Genomic DNA, 21,723 nt, shown 5'->3' on the forward strand with positions numbered 1-21,723 from the left:
AGCAGTCAAAGGGAACCTGCCCAGGGCCTTCAAAAGACGAGCCTGAGAGCTTAAATGCATAAACTTTGGTAGACACTAATGATCATGGACTGCACTATCCACACACACCCCCTTTCCCTCCCTCCTTCCTTTCCCCCCATCACTGGAGGGGGGTTAACCGGCCACTTCTCCAGCAATGGTCCCTTGAGAGACATTTTCACCCCTTACACTAAACAAGCGGCTCCGCCCGGTGACACAGTGCCCGTGTCCCAGCCCTGCGGGAGAGCTCTGGGGAGCGCCCAAGCTTGCGTCTCTCACCGGCAGAAGACGGTTCCCACTCCTCCCCCACTCTGTCCGCTCCCGAGGAGTGAGGTCGTTCCGTGCCCAGGCAGCGCCCGCCTGGCAGGACTGGTGATGCGGTCACTCGCCAGTGACACAATTAGATACCTGCTTTGCCCAGACGGTGCTTCCCGCCCCCGGGCCCAGGGCGAAGAGGAAGGCCAGGGGGAAGGAAGTGGCATTAGCAGGCTGGTGGAGAGCTCAACCCTGGGCACAACGGGGCACCCTCGGGGGCGGCAGTCCACGCCTGAGTGGGCGTCACTCCGGCCCACATCAGAGGGTTTGTTCTCCATTCGCACTGGGGGTCAGATGCGCCTTTTAAACAGGGAGGGTAATTAAACTGGTTTCTCTGTCCCTTGGCATCTTCAAACCAGCACGGGGCAGTTCTCAAAAAGTGACACTCCCTTCTGTTGGGCGGGATGCAGGAATCCCGGGTACAGTTTGTTGGCCTGTGGGACTTGGTGACCCAGTTGGCCTTAAGGGCTGTGAATCTCTCTGATGCCACCAGGAGCCTGTTGTCGGGTTCCTGAGAGGAAACTGCACTTTAAAAAAAACCCCCACGGTGCCGGGGGAATCGCTCCTGTTCCGCAAAGCTCCAAGGAATCAAACCCAATCCAACAGGCTGAGGGGCAGAGCGCCGGGCAGGGACTGGGGCATAACAGCCAGCACCCCTGCAAGCCCAGGAGATAGACCTTTTTCCTCCAGTAGGAAACCAGCCTGCAAGGCCTCAGCACCTGCTACCACTTGGCGGGGGGCAACAAGATGGAGTAGCCCCCTTCTGCAGATGCACAAGCTCAGGACATGTCTGGAGATGATGCATTTCACAGAGATGGGACTGACTGGTTAACAACCCTCTCCACGATCACTTGGCCTTCTGGCAACACCAGGGACCAGGTTCTTTCAGTGTCTAAGCACCACTTGCGACCTGACCTGCAAGGTTAGAGCAGCCTTGGGGTTGCCAGGGCTGAGCAGAGGCTAAGGCGCATTGCTTTGACTTTGGCAGGATTTCAAACGGCAGCCTACGTACAGCCTGGGAGGTGACCCAATTGTTCCCCATCCACAGCCCCAGTTTGGTAATGGATTCATCATGCTCGAGCGGAGGCAAAAAGACAACGAAAACCAGCCCGGGTGGAAATGACAGCCCTGTGCTGTCTTAAGGGCCCCAGACAGCTCTTAACACCCAGCTGACATGCTGAATAAAAAGCCCAGGCACCTTGGGTCGGTTCCAAGCCCATCTTTATTAGCAGCGTTCTCCCCTGGCTCTCTGTTTGCACACAAACGATAAAGCTCCAGGAGCCCAGAGACACAGAAACATTCAACACCCGCAGGAACAAATCCCAAGGGAGCCACCTGCCCCGCTGTGCTCCACCACACAATGCCTGGCCCGGATTCTCTAGTCCGTTCAGTTCCCCCTGCGGGGCGGACTGACTTGGATAATCCTCATTAAAAGAGCATATCACTGTCTACACACACACACACACACACACACACGATTCCCCTGGCTCGCCCTGCCCAGCCTGCAGCTTACCTTGCGTGACCTCAGCAGGCGGCAGGGTTGGCAGAGCACAGCGGGTCGTGGGCCTCCCGTTTGTGGATCAGTGGCATGCTCAGGTCAGGGGAGGTAAAGGCAGGAGCTGGAAAATCAGTGTCCAGACAGTGCCACAGGGCCTCCATCAGACAAACCAGAGTCCATGTGGGGAGTGGCCAAAGCATCCTGGAGCATAACCAGGCCAGAGCTGTGGCCCTGCGGAGCCACTAGGGGCCATCGAAGCAAGTCGCTTGCCTCATGTGCGTGGGGAGAAGGAAGCTGTAGGGAGGCTCTGGCCTTGATCTTGCTTCGACAAAATTCTGCTTAGCTGCCCTGGTGGAGAATCAGGCCATGTGTGACTCACCCCAGACCCCACCTTAAATGCTATGGGAGGGTGGGCGGGGGCAGGTCCTGCTGCCTTGGTGCCCCTGGCCTCTGTTTGCCAGAAGCTGGGAATGGGTGACAGGCAATGGGTCACTTGATGATTCCCTGGTCTGGTCACTCCCTCTGGGACACCTGGCACTGGCTGCTGTCGGAAAACAGGACACTGGGCTAGATGGACCTTTGGTCTGACCTAGTAGGGCCATTCTTATGTTCTTATGTTATCTGCTGGCACCGAGGTGTGACGAAGTGGGACTGTTCTTAATGTTTCCTCTGAATAGTGTGGGGGTGCCTCAGTTTCCCCTATGCAGTTCTTAAGTATCTAGGTGGTGGGGTAAGGGTGTATGATCATTGCAGAGCCCTAGAGGGCAGGTGTGTGCAGGGTTCTAGACACAGAGAATGGCCAACACCCTGTTTCCTGGCAACTGATGGCCTGGGCCCTTCCCCCCCTGCAAGGTGAGAGCTAAAGGGTTGGAGAACAAAGGAATCAGGTGACCTCCTGGCCTGGGAAAGGAACAAAGCCCAGGGGAGGAGGGGCTGGAGGGAGCTTCAGTTTGGGTCTGGATGGAGACATGGAATGAAGGGCAGACGGGGTTGTCTGGCTCACTGCCCCGCAAAATGGACCCAGCTGAGGGATCCGGTTCTCTGCACCTGCAAGCTCTGTTTTAGACCATGTTCCTGTAGTCTAATAAACCTCTGTTTTACTGGCTGGCTGAGAGTCAGGTCTGACTGCGGAGTTGGGGGGCAGGACCCTCTGGCTTCCCCAGGAGCCCCGCCTGAGCGGACTCGCTGTGGGAAGCGCACGGAGGGGCAGAGGATGCTGAATGCTCTGAGGTCAGACCCAGGAAGGTGGAAGCCGGGTGAGGTGTGTGTCCTGAAGACAGGCTGCTCCCAGAAAGGCGACTGCCCCAGAGTCCTGACTGGCTTCATGGGGAGCAGTTCCAGAGCATTGCCCAGGGACTCTGTGACACGAGGGCCCCAAGGCAGCATATTGGGCCAGATTTGGGGAGGCTGTGCAGCCCCCTGGACCGGGCAGTACGCTGCGTGAGCTTCCCAAGACTGAGCCATGCTCTCACTCAGCATCAATGCTCCCGTGTCATACAGACTCCAGCTCCCCAAAGAAGAAATGTACCAACATAAATGGAACAAGCTGAGCTGGGATGGAGGGTTTGCTGCGTAAACAGCAGTAGGTCCCCCTCCCTCGCTGGGTCTTGCTAACAGTACAGGGAGGGAGGCAGGGCTGCTAACAGCTACTAAGCCCTTGTAATAAAATCGGTCTCATCCAGCCTACTGTGCTTCCTACTTCAGAGAACACTCTCCGGGCCAGTTCCCAGGGGAGTTTGCACCCAAGGGAGTTTCCACGGGGAAAGGGAACGCTACCACCTAAGCACTGCTTTGTCGTTTTGCTGCACCTGGGAACCAGGAGCTGGTGCAAACGGAGTGGCCACCAAGAGCTTTAGCTCAGAACAGGTGGAAGACGATGTGGGGGCAGGGAGGGGGTGCATCTGGCCCCTGGAGATTTCACTGATCTGCAGAAAAATGCAGGTTTCTCCCCGCATGGCAAAGCAGCCAGGCTAGGAACAGCACCGGCCACCGCTTCGGGCAGGATTCACTGGGGAGCTGCCCAAATCGCTGTTGCCTCCGGGAGTTAGCCTGCTGGCCATGGGGCTAGCCTGGGTGCCTGTTACCTCTAGGGGAATCCTTTGCTAGTGACATGCGCTGGACCCCCGCCCCCATCACTGCACTGAGCCAGCGCTGGGGGACACCTGCTAAGCAGGGCAGTGCTGACCACCCCGTGAACCCACGGCCTTCCTCGGTGGTTACCCCTTGGGCGATGGCCACCCAGCCATTCCCCCAGCTCCGAGGCGGCTCAGTGACCCCTAGCTCTTGGCAGCTCGGGGAGAGCAACACAGAAACCTTCTAGGCCCAATGTCCAGAGCACACCAGGCCGCAGCCCAAGGACAGCCCTGTTCTCTGGCTGAGGGGCAGCTGGGCAGTTACAGCAAGTGCAGAGGGAGGTCATTTCCTTCCCTTTCCACATGCGGGCAGATCGCCGACAAGAGCAGCAGCTGAGGCCCACGGGGCGAGAAGTAGGAAATCGCCTCCTGATCCTGCCTCTCTCTGCTCTTTCCTCGGCTCACGGCAGCAGCAACCTGCCAACTGGTTGGCTACAGAGCAGGCTCCTGTTCACAAAGGATTCCTGCGAAAAGGGCACTGAGAAATCCCAACACGTGGATCAGGGCAGTGAGTGATGGGAAAGGCCTATGAGGTCAGCTGGGCCTGTCCTGCCAGGGGCTGAGCGCATGTTTCTTCCTGCCGTACATCCCCCACCTGCCTTTGGGAGACAATTCATCTTGGAGGGACCTATTCAGCAAGGCGCTTACATGGGTGCCCATTGCTGGGGTATCTGAGCTCCTGGCAGGAACAAGCCACCCGGCCTTCCTCACCCTGCCACAAAATGACACAGTTGCCCCTGTGACTCCACAATTCAACCCCGCGGCCTGGGCTGAGACGCTGGGGGTGTGGGACCCATGGGAGGAGAGGGGTTCGGTTCAGTGCTGCCTTTGATCCCCTGGGCACCCCCCCGAGTTTAAATGATCAACATGAAGGCTTGGTCACGGTGGCCTGAGGTGCCCAAGGACCTCCTGCCAGCAGACGCCCTCCCTGGGAGCTGCATGCCCTCTGGATGGGAAGCCAGGCCCTGCTGCCCGGACACAGTATCCCAGCAGGGAGTCACCCAGCTGCTCAAAAAATACAAAACGCTTTGAAGCCTTTTTATTCTGAAGGAGCTGGGTGGCTTTTCCTCTCTCCCCACCCCCAACTCCCCTCCCCGCCCCCGCTTCCCCCAGAGCCTTAAAGCGAAACCACACACTCTGTGCCTGAGTATTCGGGCAGGTTGAGCTCAAATTTCTTCTGCACATCGTAGGGCAGGAAGCGGCCAGCGAGGAAGTGGTGCCTGCCCAGGAAGCGGGTTGCGCATTGCTTGGGCGCGGTCAAGGAGACGAGGATGTCAGGGCTGATTCCCTCGCTGTTTCCCGTCTCCACGTCCCACCCTGCCGTGGCAAAGGAGAGAAAGGAAAGGTCAGAGGCAAGCCGCAGCAAGGTGTGTCTGAACGGCATTGACAGGGAGGGAGGAGTTAGGTGGGGAAAGGGGAGACTCATTCCTACGTCTGCCTTTCCCCCCGTGTCACTAACAGGAGTGCCCAGAGCTCACGCACCTGCCCAGGGCCACGGGACGTTGCACTCCATCTCCTTTATAAAAACACGCTGATAAGTGTGAATATGATGTAACTGGAATATGCTTTATGCAAAAGTTCTCTTGTAAAGTATCGTTACAAAGCCTATGATCTACTGAGTGTGTTCCTCCTATTTGTGTGAATTTATCAGTCTTGTGTCTGAAACTAGGAATATGAAGTATAACTCTGAGGTCCTATTGTGGGTTAGAATCTCGTTGGCTCCCATTGACTAGGACAATTGGTTGTAAATGGTTTCTTTACCTGCAAGCCTTTCTGCATAGGTGCGGGCCAGCCCTGGAAGAATGGAGGGGGTCTCACAGGACATGTGAACGTGTCACCTGACACTCGAATCCCTCTTAAACCTGGGGCTTTTCCAGTTACAAGGAGGGGTGGGAACCCAGCGAGACAAAAGATTCCCGCCTTGTGCACCTGCTGAGCAGGTTTTGGTTAAAGTCTGCAGCGTTGGGGACGGGGAACAGACCCGGGTCTGGGTTGCAGCAGGCTGGCGTGTCTGGCTCAGCAAGGCAGGGGTCTGGAGTCCCAAGCTGGCAGGGAAAACGGGCTCAGAGGTAAATTCAGCACGTCAGGTAACAGTCCCAAGAGGGGTTCTGTGACCAAACCCATCACACCTCAGCTGGGTGAAGAGCCCCTTTGTGCCCCTCAGGAGCAGTCGGGGACACTGTGCTCTGGCTAGTCTCTCCTGCCTGACATGCAGACACTTCTAGTGTGGAACTCAGCAGCTGCGTGCCCTGCACACAGCAACGCTGCGGGCGAGGAAGCAAAGAAGGAAGTCGGATCCAGTTTTTGCCACTCAGGGAATTTAGAGAGAGGCAGAGTGCCTCTTCCTAGGCTGGAATTCAGCTAGGGTCAGTGAGCTGCGATGCCCCGTCAACCTCACCCAGGGCTATACAAACAAATAATCGGTGCAGAGTGCCAAGCAGCAGGATGGCGGATTTACATCCCACCCGATAGATTAATGAACTGAGTGGGTCCTCTGCCCACACCAGCTGGTCTTGCACCCACAACCCCCCGGACTGAGTGGAAGAGACAGCGGAGCTCCGCAGCGCCGTACCAACAGAGGGAGGCTTGTGTCCCTCCGCTCCGGCAGCAGCCAGCCTAGGGGACGCGGGGCCGGGCAGAGCCAGAACAGCTTCTCCCTCACAGGCCCTGGCATTGGGTGAGAATTTGCACATTTACATCTCAAGGGCTCCTGTTTGTTCTTCCCCTGGCTGGGCTGCGCGGGGGTTTTCGCTGCAGTCTGATGGCAATACCAGGCCCGGCCACCAGACACGACTGTGTGTTGAAATTACATCATGTCTCGCTTCGGGGAGCGTAGTATTTATTACAAATGCCTTGAACGCAACGCGAGGCAGCTCCCTTTCAGCTGCTCTGCCAGAGCCGCTGGCAAGCAAAGAACGCCCAGGAATAGGGGAAGCTGGCACACAGGAGACAGGGTTCAAATGCTCCCCAGGGTCAGAGCCCCGAGGAGAAGCTAGGTCACTTTTGTAGGGAGGAGAAGGGACTGTTTTCGTGCCACGCATCAGCGCAGCATCCAGCTGCTTGTGTGGATCCCTGTCACGCGCCACCTCCTCCTTCATTTCACACAGGTGGGGAAAGTGCCCACCCATTGACGCTCCAGCTCATCCCTGGGCAAGGCACCAGCTCCAACCTCTGACAACACCCCCCGTCCCGATCGGCTGCACCCCCAAAAGACACGGCAGATTGGCTTTGTAACGTGAATGGATCCCTCTGTGGCTGGATCCCACTGTGGACTCACTTCTCACTAGCCCCCCAAGGCAGGATCCGAACCCAGACCTACAGGCAGCATTTGCACTCCCCGGGCCACCTGCTCAGCCACTCCTACAAACCCCATTGAACATCTCTCATTAGCCCAGCAGAGACCAAGCAGTGCTTTCTGCTGGCTTTGCTCCCGATAATCTGCTTCTCTCCTCAGCGCTCCAGGTCACAGGCTCCCCACTGCACTGCTGCGTGGGAGGGCCCCAGTGTGGTCCCAGTTAAAGGGGAGGTCCTGGAATGGAAAAGGCTGAGAATCACTGCCCTAGTTCACCAGAATTCAAGGCCCTTTGCAAACATGTACAAATTTAGCCTCATGAGCCCCATTCCATGTTCCCTGGTCTACACAGGAAACTGAGGCACTAACCCACTAAACCTCACTTCCCTCCCAGACCTGAGAACAGAACCCAGGAGTCCTGACTCCCAGCCTCCCCTAGCTATCCCACTAAACCTCACTTCTCTCTCAGACCTGAGAACAGAACCCAAGAGGCCTGACTCCCAGCCTTCCCTAGCTATCCCACGAAAACTTACTTCCCTCCCAGACCTGGGAACAGAGCCCAGGAGTCCTATCCGTCCTCTGCTCTTATGCACACGATGACATGACTGATCTGGCCTGGGGTTTGCTCTTCTTGAAGCTGCTCTTAGCATGTAACCAGTAACCCCAGGGGTCCCTGGCTGCAGAGGGTGTCAAGAGAGAAGCGGGAGGTGGAGGAGTCCTTACCAGAGTGGCTAGTGATCAGCCCTTCCTGAGGAAATAGTATTGTTAGACTGGCTGTGCCCAGCATTTTGCAACCCAGGACAAAGGCCCTGCCCCATGCCAGAGGACAAGACGACCATCCCTGGATGGGTCAGGGCTGCCTGGTGGATCGGATCCTGCTGGCTATTCCAAGGGCAGGAAAGGACAAGCAGGAAGGGGATGGGACCACAGAGAGGGGGTTGGGAGGACCAGAAGGGGAGGGGGAAGTAAGATCATGTGGTTGGTGGGGGTGAGACCTGCAGCCACATGGACATGATGTGGCGAAAGGCGGGTAACCAGGGCTGAGGACTCTCGGGTGCGCGGTGGGGAGAGCAAGTGCCAATAGGAGAGGATAAGGCGAGATGCGGGGATCCCCCCCGGGGAGGCTCTGGGATCCCCACCTGAGGGCACATCCAGGCTGATGATGGGGATCCGGATCTGTTTCAGGGTGCCTAAGATGCTGGCATAAGGCTCCTTCACCTCCCCCGGCTCAGCGTCGGCTCCCAGGATGGCGTCAATCACCATGTTGTAGGCGTCATTGATCAGCTGGACCTGGAGGGGACGGGACCCAGTCAGAAACCCCCCATCTGCCAGCCCGAGCCTCACAGCACCTGGCAGGAAGGCTTCATCCAGCCCATAAGCCCCCTGTGGACTCCCGCGCACACAAAGGCCAAGGTGACCGAGTGCACCCGGTCCAGTGCACAGGGCTGCTGACTCACGGTCCTGGCCGCCCTCCCCCATGTTCTCCCTGTACAGACCCTCCTGCTGGGGCACAGCCCCATCCCCTCTGCCTGCCGAGCTCTCCGTGGCCACTTTCCCTCTCCCTGTTACTCCTATAGAGACAGAACAGATGCTGTCAGCCCACTGGCTCCATGAGAGCTGCAAGCCCCTAACATCTGACAGTACCATTCAATGAGAAAGAGAAGCAACTCACAGAGCCTTCTCCCCTCAGCGAAGTGTCCCCCTACAACATGCCCTGGATGCAGATAAAAGGACCAGCTGCCTTCCAGATTAGCTGGGAACTTTTGCCCAGCCCAGCACTGAAGATCAACCTCTGCAAACAGTCCAGCCAGCTCAGAGCAATGGAGAGAGAACAGCTGTGGGCAGTGTATATCTATTGCAGGGGGCTCAGGAAGTGGCTCGGCAGGAGAAGTAAGCACATGTGGCTTGTATCAAGCATTGTTCGGTCTTAGGATGCGCGCTCTAGCCGCAGGCCGGGTGGGGTGTCGGTAGGTGGTGGCTGCAGCTACTGGGTTCGGTTAGAAGCTGTAACCATGAGCCATTGCCCCCGGTTGGTGTGACAGCAGTGGACTGGGTGTCATCCAACGGGCATGATGAAAGACCATCAGGCTCCAGCTGTCTAACTGCACGTAGCAACATGGCTTCTGCAGTTTAGGCCAGGAAGTGAAGACTAATCCCATGCAGGGGGCTATAGGGAAGCAAGCTGGAAATTGCCACACCTGGAGTCTGGGCAGCACACTCCGGCTCTTACAAAAATTCCCAGAGGATCTTTAATGATCACAAATGGCCGGGGCCCACAACAGAAGAGGAACATTCCCTGGGGGATGTCTCCAAAGACAAAGGCAGAGCAAGAGAGAGCGCTCGGACTTCTGAATGCAGCAAGAAAGCCAGCTTGATTCATCTGTGTCATTTTCGATCGTTGTTCTCCCATGGAGGTTTCTCTTTAAGGCCTGACCACAGGCATTGGAGTGACAGGTGGCTTCCCGGAATGACGAAATCACAAGATTAAAGTTAGCAGGCCTGGTCTCCCAGAGGGTTAGTGAAAGCTGCTAACACCTAGGACGTCAGAGTGAAAACCTGGTGCGCTGGCCAGAAGCAAGGGCGTAAAAAATTATTTTTACAGGGTTTTTTATTTTTTTCTGTCCTGATGCTGAACTTCTATGGCACAGCTTAAAAAAAACACTGCCCCCAAAAGGAGCCAGGTTGTAACAGGTTTTAAATTGAACATATTTGATCTTATTGTTGCTGTAACTAGAAACTTCTCCTACTGTGCATTTCCAGAGCCTGCGGCAGAATCTGGGACCAAAACCCCAAAGGGTTTTAAAGCAACTGTGCTCTTGCCCATACAGTGGAATGGAGCCACACAGGACAGTAATTTGAGGTCACATTCCTTTAACAGAGTCCAATGTTTAAAAAATAAAATATCTGGCAGTGTTTGTTTGGGAAGGTAGGAAATAAGACTCAGTAATTCCTTTTCCAGCAGCGAGCGGATCACACTCGCCGTTTGGCGTTTTTGGAACCCTGATGCTCGGATCAGATGCCTGAACAAAAGGCCATAACTGTCTCTGCACGGACTACACCTCAAATCTAGTCTGCACTCTTCTTTTCCCCATAATCTCAGCTTTTGGGTTCCCCTCACACCAGTATTAGACCCCGGGTGGTTTAACCTAGGAGCCCCTGTGCCTTCCTTCTTACCCGTATTGAGAGAACTGCATCTAAGTAGGATTATTAATTATTTGTATTACTATAGCGCTAGGAGACCCAGGCATGGCCCACACCCCCATTGTGCTAGGCACTGTACAAACACAGAGAGAAAAGACAGTCCCTGCCCGGAGGAGAGTTAGAGCTGAGAGGCTCTGCTTGGACGCATGTGATTGGCACGGCCAAAAAACCCTTCCAAATCCCCCTCACTCCACCCATGCTCTGGGCTGGAGTCAGAGCCCAGGCTGCAGCAAGGCAGCCCACACCATTAGGGGGCGCTCTTTAAAAAGAGCTGAAAACCTGATGTTCTTTAAGCCCTTGGACACACCTGCCTCCCTGCAGCACCACCGTGCGCAGCCGCCAGACAAAGCCTCGCGGGGGCTGATCAGGGAAACCCCCTGGGCCGGCTCCCTTGGGAAAGGAGAGCTCGGCACGGCGCAGTTGAAATGATCCGAAGTCGCTTCCTTTAGGCACAGCGGCAGCTTGGTGAATCCTGCACCGAGGATGCCCCCACTGGCCATTTGAAAGTCTCCCAAGGTCCCCAGTGCCTATAAAGCCCCCACTGCGTCAGGCTGCAGAAACCTGCTCCCCGACACCCAGCACTAGCTCAAGCCAGACTTTGCTGCGGGGTGACGGCTCTAAACCCTGGAAGAACTTTGGCTGTTAAGTTTGGGTTTCTGGTGGGGCCTCCCACGTGGCTGGAGAGCGCGTGGGCTGGATCTGAATGGGGGACGGCTCAGCTGGCGGGGTGGGCAGAGTAAAGGGGAGGGGGACCGCGTGCACGCACGCACACACCCCCGCGCTCCGTGCCACCGGGGCGTCGCTCACCTCTGTCGGCAGGTACGAGAGGAAGGGGATGTCCATCTTTTCACACTGGGTGGTGAAATCCCGATACAGGGAATTCAGGGACCGCTTGGGGTAAAAGATGGTCGGCTCGTATTCCTGAGGGAGGAGAGAACACTTTAACCTGCACCCAAAAGGCCTCTTCCCACCCCAGCCCCTTCCTTCCTCTGCCCCACCTTGACTGGCAGCTGCAGGCAATCCAGCACCTTTGGACCTCTGCTTCCCCTCCCCCAGCATCTGAAAGGGCCACAGGCAGAAAGGGAATCTCCTGGGGCCCAGTATCAGAGAGGTAGCTGTGGTAGTCTGTATTCACAAAAACAACCTGGAGTCCGGTGGCACCTTAAAGACGAACAAATTTATTTGGGCAAAAGTTTTCCTGGGTAAAAAACCCCATTTCCTCCCGGGGCCCAGTCCAGCGCTCCCGGCATCACTAGAAAGACTCGCCCTGAGCCCAGTGGGCGCTGGCTCGGGAACCGCCATGGCACTAAGCCAACGGCTGCAGGGGGGTTATTCAGCTGGGAGGCCCGCTCGGAATGACTGGCCCAGCAGATGGCTACCAGAGGGGTGGGAAGTGTGGTCTTGTGGCTGTAGAGAAGGGACTCAGGCTGACTCCTGGGTTCCACTGGAAGATGCAATTCCCTGAGCAACTTCGGGCAAGTCGCTTTGCCTCTCGGTGCCCCATCACCCCATTAGACGAGCAGGGAGAATCCTGCGCCCCGCAGGGGAGTTGGGTTTTAATCGCTCTGTGCAGAGCACTCAAAGCGGGGGCACGGGGCAGTGCTTTTCTCACCAGACCGGCTCCTGACTGTGCCCAGTGCTGGTCCTGGGCTTTTCTCTGGGGCGTGGAAATGGGCCTCTGGGTCGAGATTGCAGCAGGCAAGTGGATGAGCTTTGTATTGAAAGAAGGAGCTGGGTCTAACCCGCTGGCAGAGCCCCAGGGGCTTGTCTGGGAGGGCTCCTAGGGGCTTCCCACAGGCCCTCAGGGATCAGGTGGAGGAATGGCAGGATGACGCTCGTGGTTACAGGACCCAGCTGGTTCCTCCCTGGGAGCCTGGCGTGATTCTAGCCTGAGTTAGCCAGGATTAATGGAGCAGGACGTGCTCTTGCCCCTGATTGCTGGAATACAGGGAGCGCTGAAGAGAGGCAGGCAGGTGGCGTTAGCAGGCGTCCAGGGAGATGCTGCATTTGCTCCCATTCGGTGTTTGCCGCTGGGCCTGCCTGGCTTTGCACCACGCTGGGACCTCTCCGACTGACAGCACTTACAAGAGACTGCAGCATGACATGGGACAGATCCCCCCTGCCCTTCCCGGGGTGTGAGAGAGCCGGGAAAGACAAGCCACCCCCGAGTTTAAAGGAGGGCGATCCCCAGCGCCCCCACACACCCCCTAACTCCCTGCTGCTGTGACATCTGGCAGGGAGACCGCTGCGCTCCTGGGACACAGAGCGTGGAGCACAGCTGAGCGGTGGGCAGCCCTTGGTCCAAGCTGGGAAAGTGCCGCTCAGCTAGCGAGCTCCCAGCACCAGCCTCATGCGTCTATCGCAGCAGCGTTCCTGGCCGCATCCTGCAGCGCATTGACTGTAACCGCTGTCCCAGCCCCCTAGGAGACATGCCCTGGTCAGACGGATCACGCCACCGGGGCCCGGGGCTCTGGAGGAGCAGCCTGCGCTATTCTTAGCTTTCTCTGCTCCATTCCCTCGCGCCCTGCCCGACCCTTTCCCATGGGATTTTCGCTGGGAGTTGCTGTATTTAGCTTGTCTGATCTTTATTTGTCAGTCAGCTCTGGCAGCGTTTAGCGGCTCCTGAATTTCCTGCAGTGTTGCGACTGGCTTCTAGCCCAGAGCTGGACCCGGCGGACTCTGTGTGCAGCAGTACAGACAAGGGGTCTCACCTAGAGCATGCTGGGATGCCTCTGCACATTGGACATAAAGGATCTGCACCAGCCCTGGCACTGGGGAGAGCACGCTGACTAGGGTTATCCTCCCATTCCTAGGGGCCACAGGAAGCAGAGCACAAATTAGAGCAGCCCTGGGGCTGCTCTCATTCGCTCTGGGAGCGTGGGGGTGCTCAGAACATGGTAAGCACAATGGTGGCTACAGCTCCTCAGCCACCCCGAAGTCCCACCTCCCCCAGCATGTCCCAGGGTGGGAATGGAGCAGCTGAGAATCGGGCCCATTGAATGCACAGGCTGATGTCTGCCCTCTAGCAGATGGGATATCAGACCTGCTCATGTCATGCAGCCCCCAAACTGCATTAGCTTCCACTCTCTGGATCTCATTGCAAGATCAGGTTAGCTGCCCCCAGGCCCTTCCCTGGCTGCCCCAGGGCTCCAGTAACAAAGAAAGGTTGCTACAGGGGATTTTAGTACTGGCGAATGGCGCCTGTCTGCAGAACAGGTGGCCAGAGACAGTGAAAGCGGGGGCCTCCCCCACCCCTAAGCTCTGAATGGATAGATAAGGGGAGGGGTCTAATCTCTCTGACCCACTCAGTCCTGGGTCTCTCTGCGAGGGCTGCCCACAGAGGTGCCAGGCCCCGCCAGGGGCACCGGTTGAGTTTGCCATGTGGAAATTTGTCCCCTGGGAAATAGTCTCAGCGTTTCCTGGGCCCCCAAAGAGCCCCTAAGTGTCTCACCCTGGGCCCTGCGGATCTGAGTCAGGTGCCAACTGGTGATGCAGAACGGGGATCTGTCCCCGTCCTTGCATCTCCTGCTGCAGGTGAAGAACCTCTGATGAATGAATTAACAGGGGCAGCTACGCTGAGGAACCAAAGAGCTGCCTCTGTCCCGGCCGCTAGCATGGATCGAGAGGCCATGGGATCAAGTCTCCTCTCGCTTACACCCGTGTTAATCAGGAGCGCGCTCACTGACGCCAATGGGAAGAGAAGAGAATCCAGCCAAGTGATAGTCAGGGCACCGGGAGGCCCAGAGAAGGGCTACTGAGATTGCAGCGTGGGGCCACCCACCCCCAGGAGCCACAAGGAAGGTGGCGGATGATTGATTTGTTAAGGATACTTACAAACACCCGCAAATGCCGCGCGCACACCAAGCCGATGGCACCGTTCTGATCGGGACCACACACCACAAGCACTGTGGGCTGCTTCCTTGGGAGGGACGGCAAAGGGAACACCTGCAGCGCAGAGAAAAACAATGGGATCAAAACCCTGCAGAGTCACTCAATCTGATCTCCGTCCCCATTCATATCAGCTTGGGCCCCATGGTAGGAAAAACCTCCCATGTCTCTCTCTGGCCTTCCATCCCCAAGGTGCCTAAATCCATAAGCAGAGACAGGAAAAACTGCATCCACTGCTGAAATGCAGCCACCTCTGGATTGGAACACAGCAGCTGTTTAACAGGGCACAGCAACGCTACACCAGTGGTTTAGAATAGGAAGTGGAGAAGTGTGCTGTATCCAGATGAAACTGCAATGGAGTGGGGAAGGCAGAATGGCGTTACACCGCCTGGAATTTAGCCAGGCCACCGGGATTCACACCTCAATGGTTGCACAACATGGTCCCAGAGGGGCCGCCAGACTTATCTGAAAGACGGTGACCCCAGGAGCACGGGACCCGTTAGCCCCCACACTGGGACACGTAAATCAGGCTGGAAGCACCCCGCGAGACATGATGTACTCCCAGCCCCTGCAGCCATCTAGCAAGCATGGAGCCCGTGCACAAAGGAGCTGATGCAGAGGAGCAAGGCAGCTTGGCAGGCTCCTAACTGTCTCACTCGCTGCGGCCCTGCTGGACGGAGCAAAAGCAGTCTGAAAATTACCCAGTTGCACAGAGACCGCAGGCAAAGCCTCCTATTTATCCATTGGCTGATTTTTCCTGCTCTTGGAGTCTGGCCTCTAGTTCCATCCAAACACCGGACACAACCAAACTGCACAAACTATTTACGGTTCCTGATGCCCTGAACAAGCTTTTCAGACCCTGGGCCCTGGCTGGCTCCGCTGCACCTTGGCGGGGACTCCAGACTTTGGGCACTGCCATGTTTCCGGAGTCTCCTGGCTCCAGGAGGAGGGAATGTCACCATTGCTGGGAAGGAGGGGCAGAGACAGAGAGAAGACACTGCTCCATGTGCCCCCTCCTTGGGGCCTGAGACCGCTCTTTGCAGCCATGAGGCTGTTCCCGGCAAGCGCCGCGGTCGGGATTGGAGCTCAGGGATCGACGGATTTTTCAGTTCACCAGCAAGTCTGAATTGGTTTTAAACATTGTTTTGGGGCAAACCGAAAACATCATTTTTGGCAAATCAAAAAGTTGGGAAAAAATCCGTTTCAGGTCGAACACGGAGCGCTTCTTTTCTTTTTACATTTTCTAACAATAAAGACAAAGGAAATTTTGAAACAAAAAGTTGTTTCGAGTCGAAAAAATATCTGAACATTTTGATTTTTTTGGTTTGTTTTTAGGGGTTAGCTCAAGACTCAGCTGAAATTGATACAAATTCACAAAATGTTTTGGTGTCACCAAATCTGAATTTTTTGCCAAAAAACATCTGGGTCAATGAACTTTGCTCAGTCCATTCGGGATGTGCCCAGCAGCTTGGCAGGAAGGTGGAGAGTGAACCAGCTCTCACAGTGATGGCTGACTGGTTCTCAAGGTACATGATAGCATTAATGAAGACAATGTTACCCGCATTTCACACCTAGGTAAACTGAGGCAGCACAGCAACTAAAGGCCTGGAGTCCAGAGGGTGTTGAGGATTGCTTTTCTCCCCTAGATGCTTTGAGAGGAAGGCTAGCCTTGAGGGTAGGACACTGGGCTGGGAATCAGGAGCTCTTGGTTTAACCCTGGGCTTTGCCACAGATGCACTGGGTGACTTTGGGCAAGTCACTTTCCCGCTCTGGGCTTCCCCTCTGTCCGAGAGGGACAATGACGCTTCCTTTCTCCCATGTTGGCTAGTTAGACTGTGAGCCCTTTGGGGCGGGGACTGTGGCTCATGGTGTGTCTCTGCAGCCCCTGACACAGCAGGGCTGGCAGCTCAGCTGGGGCCTCTAGTTGCTCCTCTATTACAAATAACAACAACCGCCCTCGGTCACATGGTGGCAACAGTTTGATTCTAGCCCAGGGGCCCGATTTTCACAGAGCCGGCGCACCCTTTCCTCCAGCTAAGTCCCCGGAGCTCCTGACCCTCAGGTTCCTGACCCCCAGGAGCGTGCCTCCAACCCGCCCTCCTCCTGCACAAATCGGTACCTTCCCCCGCCGCCTGCCACCCTCCCGGGCTGCAGAACAATTCATCGGCCAGGCTACAGAAATAAAGAGCCGCACCACCGGGCATGCGGCTCTCCCGGGGAGAACGCTTGGGCATGCCCAGCCAGCCTCGCGCAGCCAAGGCCACAGAGGATCGAGGAGCTCAACTCCCAAATGTTTCTCTTCCCAAAACAAATTGTTGTGCCCTTAAAGGGGGGGGGGGGGCACAGGCTGGCACAGAGGCTTAGAATGGAAAAGCTGAGCCAGCCCTAAATACAGTGGCGCTACTGAGCCTTCGCCCTCATAAGACACAAAGCTATCTTTGATCCATAAATCTTCTCTCTCTGTTTATGAAGGCCAAGCTGTACAAACACATGGGCACCTATTTTCTCCTGGAAACGGGTCGAGAATGACCTTCAGAGCTCTGTCCTGCCCTGCGCCATGTAAAAGGCAAGACTGAATCGCGTTTATCCCCCGAGCTTTCGTCGCAACAGAAACACGCAGTTGAGGACCTTGCCCTGTCCAAAGGTGTCAGTGCGGCGAGCCAGGGCTCCGGGATCTGGATGCCATGAGACTGAACGGGGCGTTGAGAAGCAATTATTCCCTGCTTGACGTACGGAGGAGACTTGTGGCTGGGAGGAAGTTTCTGCTACAATCTGTTCGTTTTTATTCCCCCTCATTAACACAGCTGAGGCCTCGTCTCCAGCAGAGAGGTCACCCTCTAATTGGGCACGCCTAGACGCAGCATTGCCTAGTGGCTAGAACATCAGACTAGGGGACCGCTGATCAATCCCTGGCTCTGTCAGTAAAGTCCCGCTGGGGTGCCTCTGTTTCCCGTCCTACCTTTTGTCTTGTCCATTTAGATTGTTAGCTCCTTGGGGCAGAGGCTGCCTAGGTGTACGTACAGCCCCTGGCACAATGGGACCCTGGTCTCTAGGTGCTGCTGTCATACAAATAAATAAGTTGATGTGGCAGACAAGGGGCAGAAATAACTTTTCACAGCCTGTCCATCAAGTGATTCCAGCCAGGGGTGAAGCCTTACTCAGGGACAAAGCTAGATTTACTCAACCTGGAAAACTTTGGGGCAGGGACTGTCTTTTTGTTCTGGCTTTGTGCAGAGCCCAGACAACGTGGGCCTGGGCCATGCTTGGGCTCCCAGGTGTTACTGCAATACGGAGCATAAACAGTAACAAGTGGTCACTCAGTTGAGTCTTGGTGGAGAGGAAGTGTGCAAACAGCCCTCCCGCTGTGGTCCCACAATGCACTGCTCACTGCAGAGGTGGCCTGTCCGGTCACCTTTCTGCACTCCGCTGTCCAGGGGTCAGCTGTCCCCGTAGCCCTGGCACGGAGCTCACCTGCTAGCCATTGTCCAGAGCCAGCGGTGCATTCCACGCAGCTGCTGGCGGGTGGGGCAGAGCTGGGCTGGGCTGACGATTCTGCCCCGGGAGACAGGGAGTGGGAAGTGAGCGGCTGTAGCCGATAAATGTGGAGCTAGGTCTCGGGGGAAGAGGGGTGAGACAAATCGTGTGCAGGACAGTGAAGATCAGCTTCTAACTATAACCTTCTTGGCAGCTGCGCTTTGGAGGGTCCCGCACGTTCCCAGGCACTCTCCGCTCGGGAGCTTCCCCGGGGACTGGCTGAGCAGAAGCAGGAGCTGCTTCGAGGGGTTTTAAGCGACAGCTGAAAATAGAAGGGGCTGGTTTTATAAATCCCAGTGGCTGGCGGGTGTGCTTCTGAACAGACGGCCCATTGCCAGGGCCAGAATTAATCCTGCGGCTCAAAGATAGCAGAGGAAGGTGATTAATAAAAGCCTGCCTGGATAGGGAAGAATATCTGTCTAATACTCGTATTAACTACTGTCCGCTAGCCACACTCTCCCACGGAGGGGTGTGCTTAATGCACCTTCTTTACATTTCCCCCCATTTACGTAACTGGATTTTGACAAAGCTTTGCACACGTGGGGCTGGAAAGAGATACTTTCAGGCCCCTGGGGAAAGGCCCCTGGCCACGTGGGCCTCCCCACAAATGCAAATCTGTTCTCCCCTCCTCTGCCCTGCCATATTCCTTGCCAGATGGCAAGTGAGGTATGCAGCTAGTTCATGGAGCCGTGCGTCCCTTTGCTGGTACCCTCTCCCCTCTAATGTGTACTACATGTCCCTGGCGTGTCCTGTCTTTAATTAGATTGTAAGATCACTGGGCATGGACCGTGCCTTTCTCTTTATCTGTGCAGCTCCAAGCCCATTCCTGACTGGGGCTCTGAGAGCTGCCACAGGAGAAATCCGGAAGGCTGCTAAGCTTCACCAGCTTTTGCAACAAAGACCGGTCAGGTTCAAACAGTCCCCAAAATAGAGCCAAATCTCATCTACCCTCCAGTAACAGTAGAATCATAGAATATCAGGGTTGGAAGAGACCTTAGAAGGTCATCTAGTCCAATCCCTTGCTTGAAGCAGGACCAACACCAACTAAATCACCCCAGCCAGGGCTTTGTCAAGCCGGGCCTTAAAAACCTCTAAGGAAGGAGATTCCACCACCTCCCGAGGTAACCCATTCCAGTGCTTCACCACCCTCCTAGTGAAATAGTGTATCCTAATATCCAACCTAAACCTCCCCCCACTGCACCTTGAGACCATGGCTCCTTGTTCAGTCATCTGCTACCACTGAGAACAGCCGAGCTCCATCCTCTTTGGAACCCCCCTTCAGGTAGTTGAAGGCTGCTATCAAATCCCCCCTCACTCTTCTCTTCTGCAGACTAAACAATCCCAGTTCCCTCAGCCTCTCCTCATGAGTCATGTGCCCCAGCTCCCTGATCATTTTTGTTGCCCTCTGCTGGATTCTCTCCAATTTGTCCACATCCGTTCTGTAGCGGGGGGCTCAAAACTGGACACAGTACTCCAGATGTGGGCTCCAGGCTGAAGATCTGCTGGCAATGCTCCTATTAATGCAGCCCAATATGCCATTAGCCTTCTTGGCAACAAGGGCACACTGTTGACTCATATCCAGCTTCTCATCCATTGTAATCCCCAGGTCCTTTTCTGCAGAACTGCCAGTTAGCCAGTCGGTCCCCAGCCTGTCGCAGTGCATGGGATTCTTCCTCAGTGCAGGACTCTGCACTTGTCCTTGTTGAACCTCATCAGATTTCTTTTGGCCCAATCCTCCAATTTGTCTAGGTCCCTCTGGACCCTATCACTACCCTCCAGCGTATCTACCTATCCCCCCATCTTAGTGTCATCTGCGAACTTGCTGAGGGTGCAGTCCATCCCATCATCCAGATCACTGATAAAGATGTTGAACAAAACTGGGCCCAAGACTGACCCTTGGGGCACTCCGCTTGATAGCGGCTGCCAACTAGACACTGAGCCGTTGATCACTGCCCGTTGAGCCCGACAATCTAGCCAGCTTTCTATCCACTTTATAGTCCATCATCCAATCCATACTTCTTTACCTTCCTGGCAAGAATACTGTGGGAGACTGTATCAAAAGCTTTGCTAAAGTCAAGATATATCATGTCCATTGCTTTTCCCTCATCCACAGAGCCAGTTATCTTATCATAGGGCCAACTTGGTGCAAAGCCAGGTGCAACTCGGTACTCTGCTTTGACCAAGCATGTAGCTGAGATTTGGGGTTCGTTCGACCAGAAATTCAGGAGGTTGCAAACCCAGGTGGGTCAGAACCGCAAGAACGGGACCGTGGCTTTTTTAGGCTGTTCTAATGGAAAACTGTGACCCTTGCATTCACACCCTACAGGCCACTGTAATAATCTCTGTACAAAATACACCTGATGAGGTGAAAACTAATAACTCGCCGCCGATCACTGATAGTCTTGGGACGAGTGTAGGCAGTGGGGAGTAAGCGCTATGGATACACACTGGAATGTGTTTGACCCAGGTATGGCGGGGGAGTTGGTAACCAGGCCTTTCCACAGGAACGTGTCTTTAAACTGAACTGTTTGGTAACTCCAGTTAAAGTAGCAAACTGTTGACTATTGACTCCTGAAAAGGGCAACGAACCTTAACATCTGATTGTCCCAGGACTGGGCTGGAGGCTTCAGAACACACCTTTCTGGGGCAGAGGGTGGAGTCACCGTACCAGGTGTGACCCAAGGCTGGGGGAAGCCAGGGGAAATCTGTGGCGTTGCAGGCAGGCTCCAAAGCATCGGCCCAGGGCTTCCCAGTAGTAGGCAGAGTGCACACTTGGTGCTGGCTGTGGGCACCCCAGGCAGAGCGCCACCGTGGCCAGGCAGCGGGAGGCACTCAGGGTTACAGGGTAAGAGGTGCCAGCCCCTCACCAGTCTGGATTGCACCCCAGAACGTCACAGGAGCGATTGCAGCAAACGAGTCAAATGCCCCCACCCCTGGATTCCAAAAACATTTTCAGCCACCGGGACAAATCCCTGCCCCACGTGGCCCCGGTAGCAGAACGGGGCCGCTGGGTGTGAGCATGGCGGTGAGCTGGAGGAGTCTGAATTCTAGGCATCCCTGCTGCCGTCCATGAAGGCAGAGCGCGCCTGAGCAAGCCCAGAGACCGACGAGCTCACCACTCTCACTCTGTGCACGGCAGCCGTCCTAAGTGGCATTCTCCCCGCCAACCCCAGGGAAACTCGTACATGTCGCCTGTCCCCTTGCAGGCCAGCCCTGTAGCCCGGGAGCCTTTGCGACCAGAGACTAGCAAGGCGGCACAAGGCAGCCGGCCCCAGGAGCAGCCAGCTTAAGAATGGCCCATTATAAAGAGCGCGATCAACTATTTTAGCACGGACCAGCTGAGCCGTAGCCTCCCTCCCCCGCCTTGCAAATCTGACTGTCTCTACCAGGCTGCCAGGTCAGCGAGCTGTGCCAACTGGGTGAGCAGCAGGCTGGCAAAAGGGGGCCAGAGCAGGTGCAAATGGGGCCTGGGGTGGGCATGCTCCCCCTTTCCCAGATCCTGCAACAGCCTCTTCGTGTGGGGCCAGGGCTCTGTGGGTCCGGGGCAGCTGTGGCCAGGTGGGTCAGATTTCACGTGGCGTGGAACTTCCCCCTTCTCCCACCAGTGTGGTGGGTTTGGGGCAGGAGCCAGTGGAGGAGACAGGCAGCCCAGGGAGTGAAGCAGATGCCCCTGTCCTCTGTAGGGGTCCCACGAAGCCCACAGATCTTCGGGCGTCTGTGGGGTGGAAGGCCCCAGGTGCAACGGAAATCAGGCTCATGTCTCCATTGCCCTGGCATCATCTCCCAAGAGCCTCAAAAGCCCCGGGAGGGAAACAAAGCTCCCCGAGGTAACAGCCTCCTTCTCT

General features: G+C 56.0%; 1 protein-coding gene across 4 annotated transcripts in view; it reads right to left on the reverse strand.

Annotated features, from left to right (window-relative positions):
• Positions 1-1,537: 1,537 nt before the first annotated feature.
• Positions 1,538-21,723, reverse strand: part of LOC125627090 (NADH dehydrogenase [ubiquinone] 1 alpha subcomplex subunit 13) — a 61,403-nt gene continuing 41,217 nt past the window's right edge. For all 4 annotated transcript variants that reach the window (XM_048830869.2, XM_048830872.2, XM_048830871.2 and 1 more), the window contains 4 exons: positions 14,291-14,401; positions 11,264-11,377; positions 8,395-8,545; positions 1,538-5,280 (listed from right to left, as the gene is read on the reverse strand). In XM_048830869.2, coding sequence (XP_048686826.1) covers positions 5,081-5,280; positions 8,395-8,545; positions 11,264-11,377; positions 14,291-14,401 — 576 coding nt within the window. In that variant the 3' untranslated portion in view covers positions 1,538-5,080. The remainder of the gene's footprint in view (positions 5,281-8,394; positions 8,546-11,263; positions 11,378-14,290; positions 14,402-21,723) is intronic.

Source organism: Caretta caretta, chromosome 25 (assembly GCF_965140235.1).
Source record: "Caretta caretta isolate rCarCar2 chromosome 25, rCarCar1.hap1, whole genome shotgun sequence".
Taxonomy (NCBI): Eukaryota; Metazoa; Chordata; order Testudines; family Cheloniidae; genus Caretta; species Caretta caretta.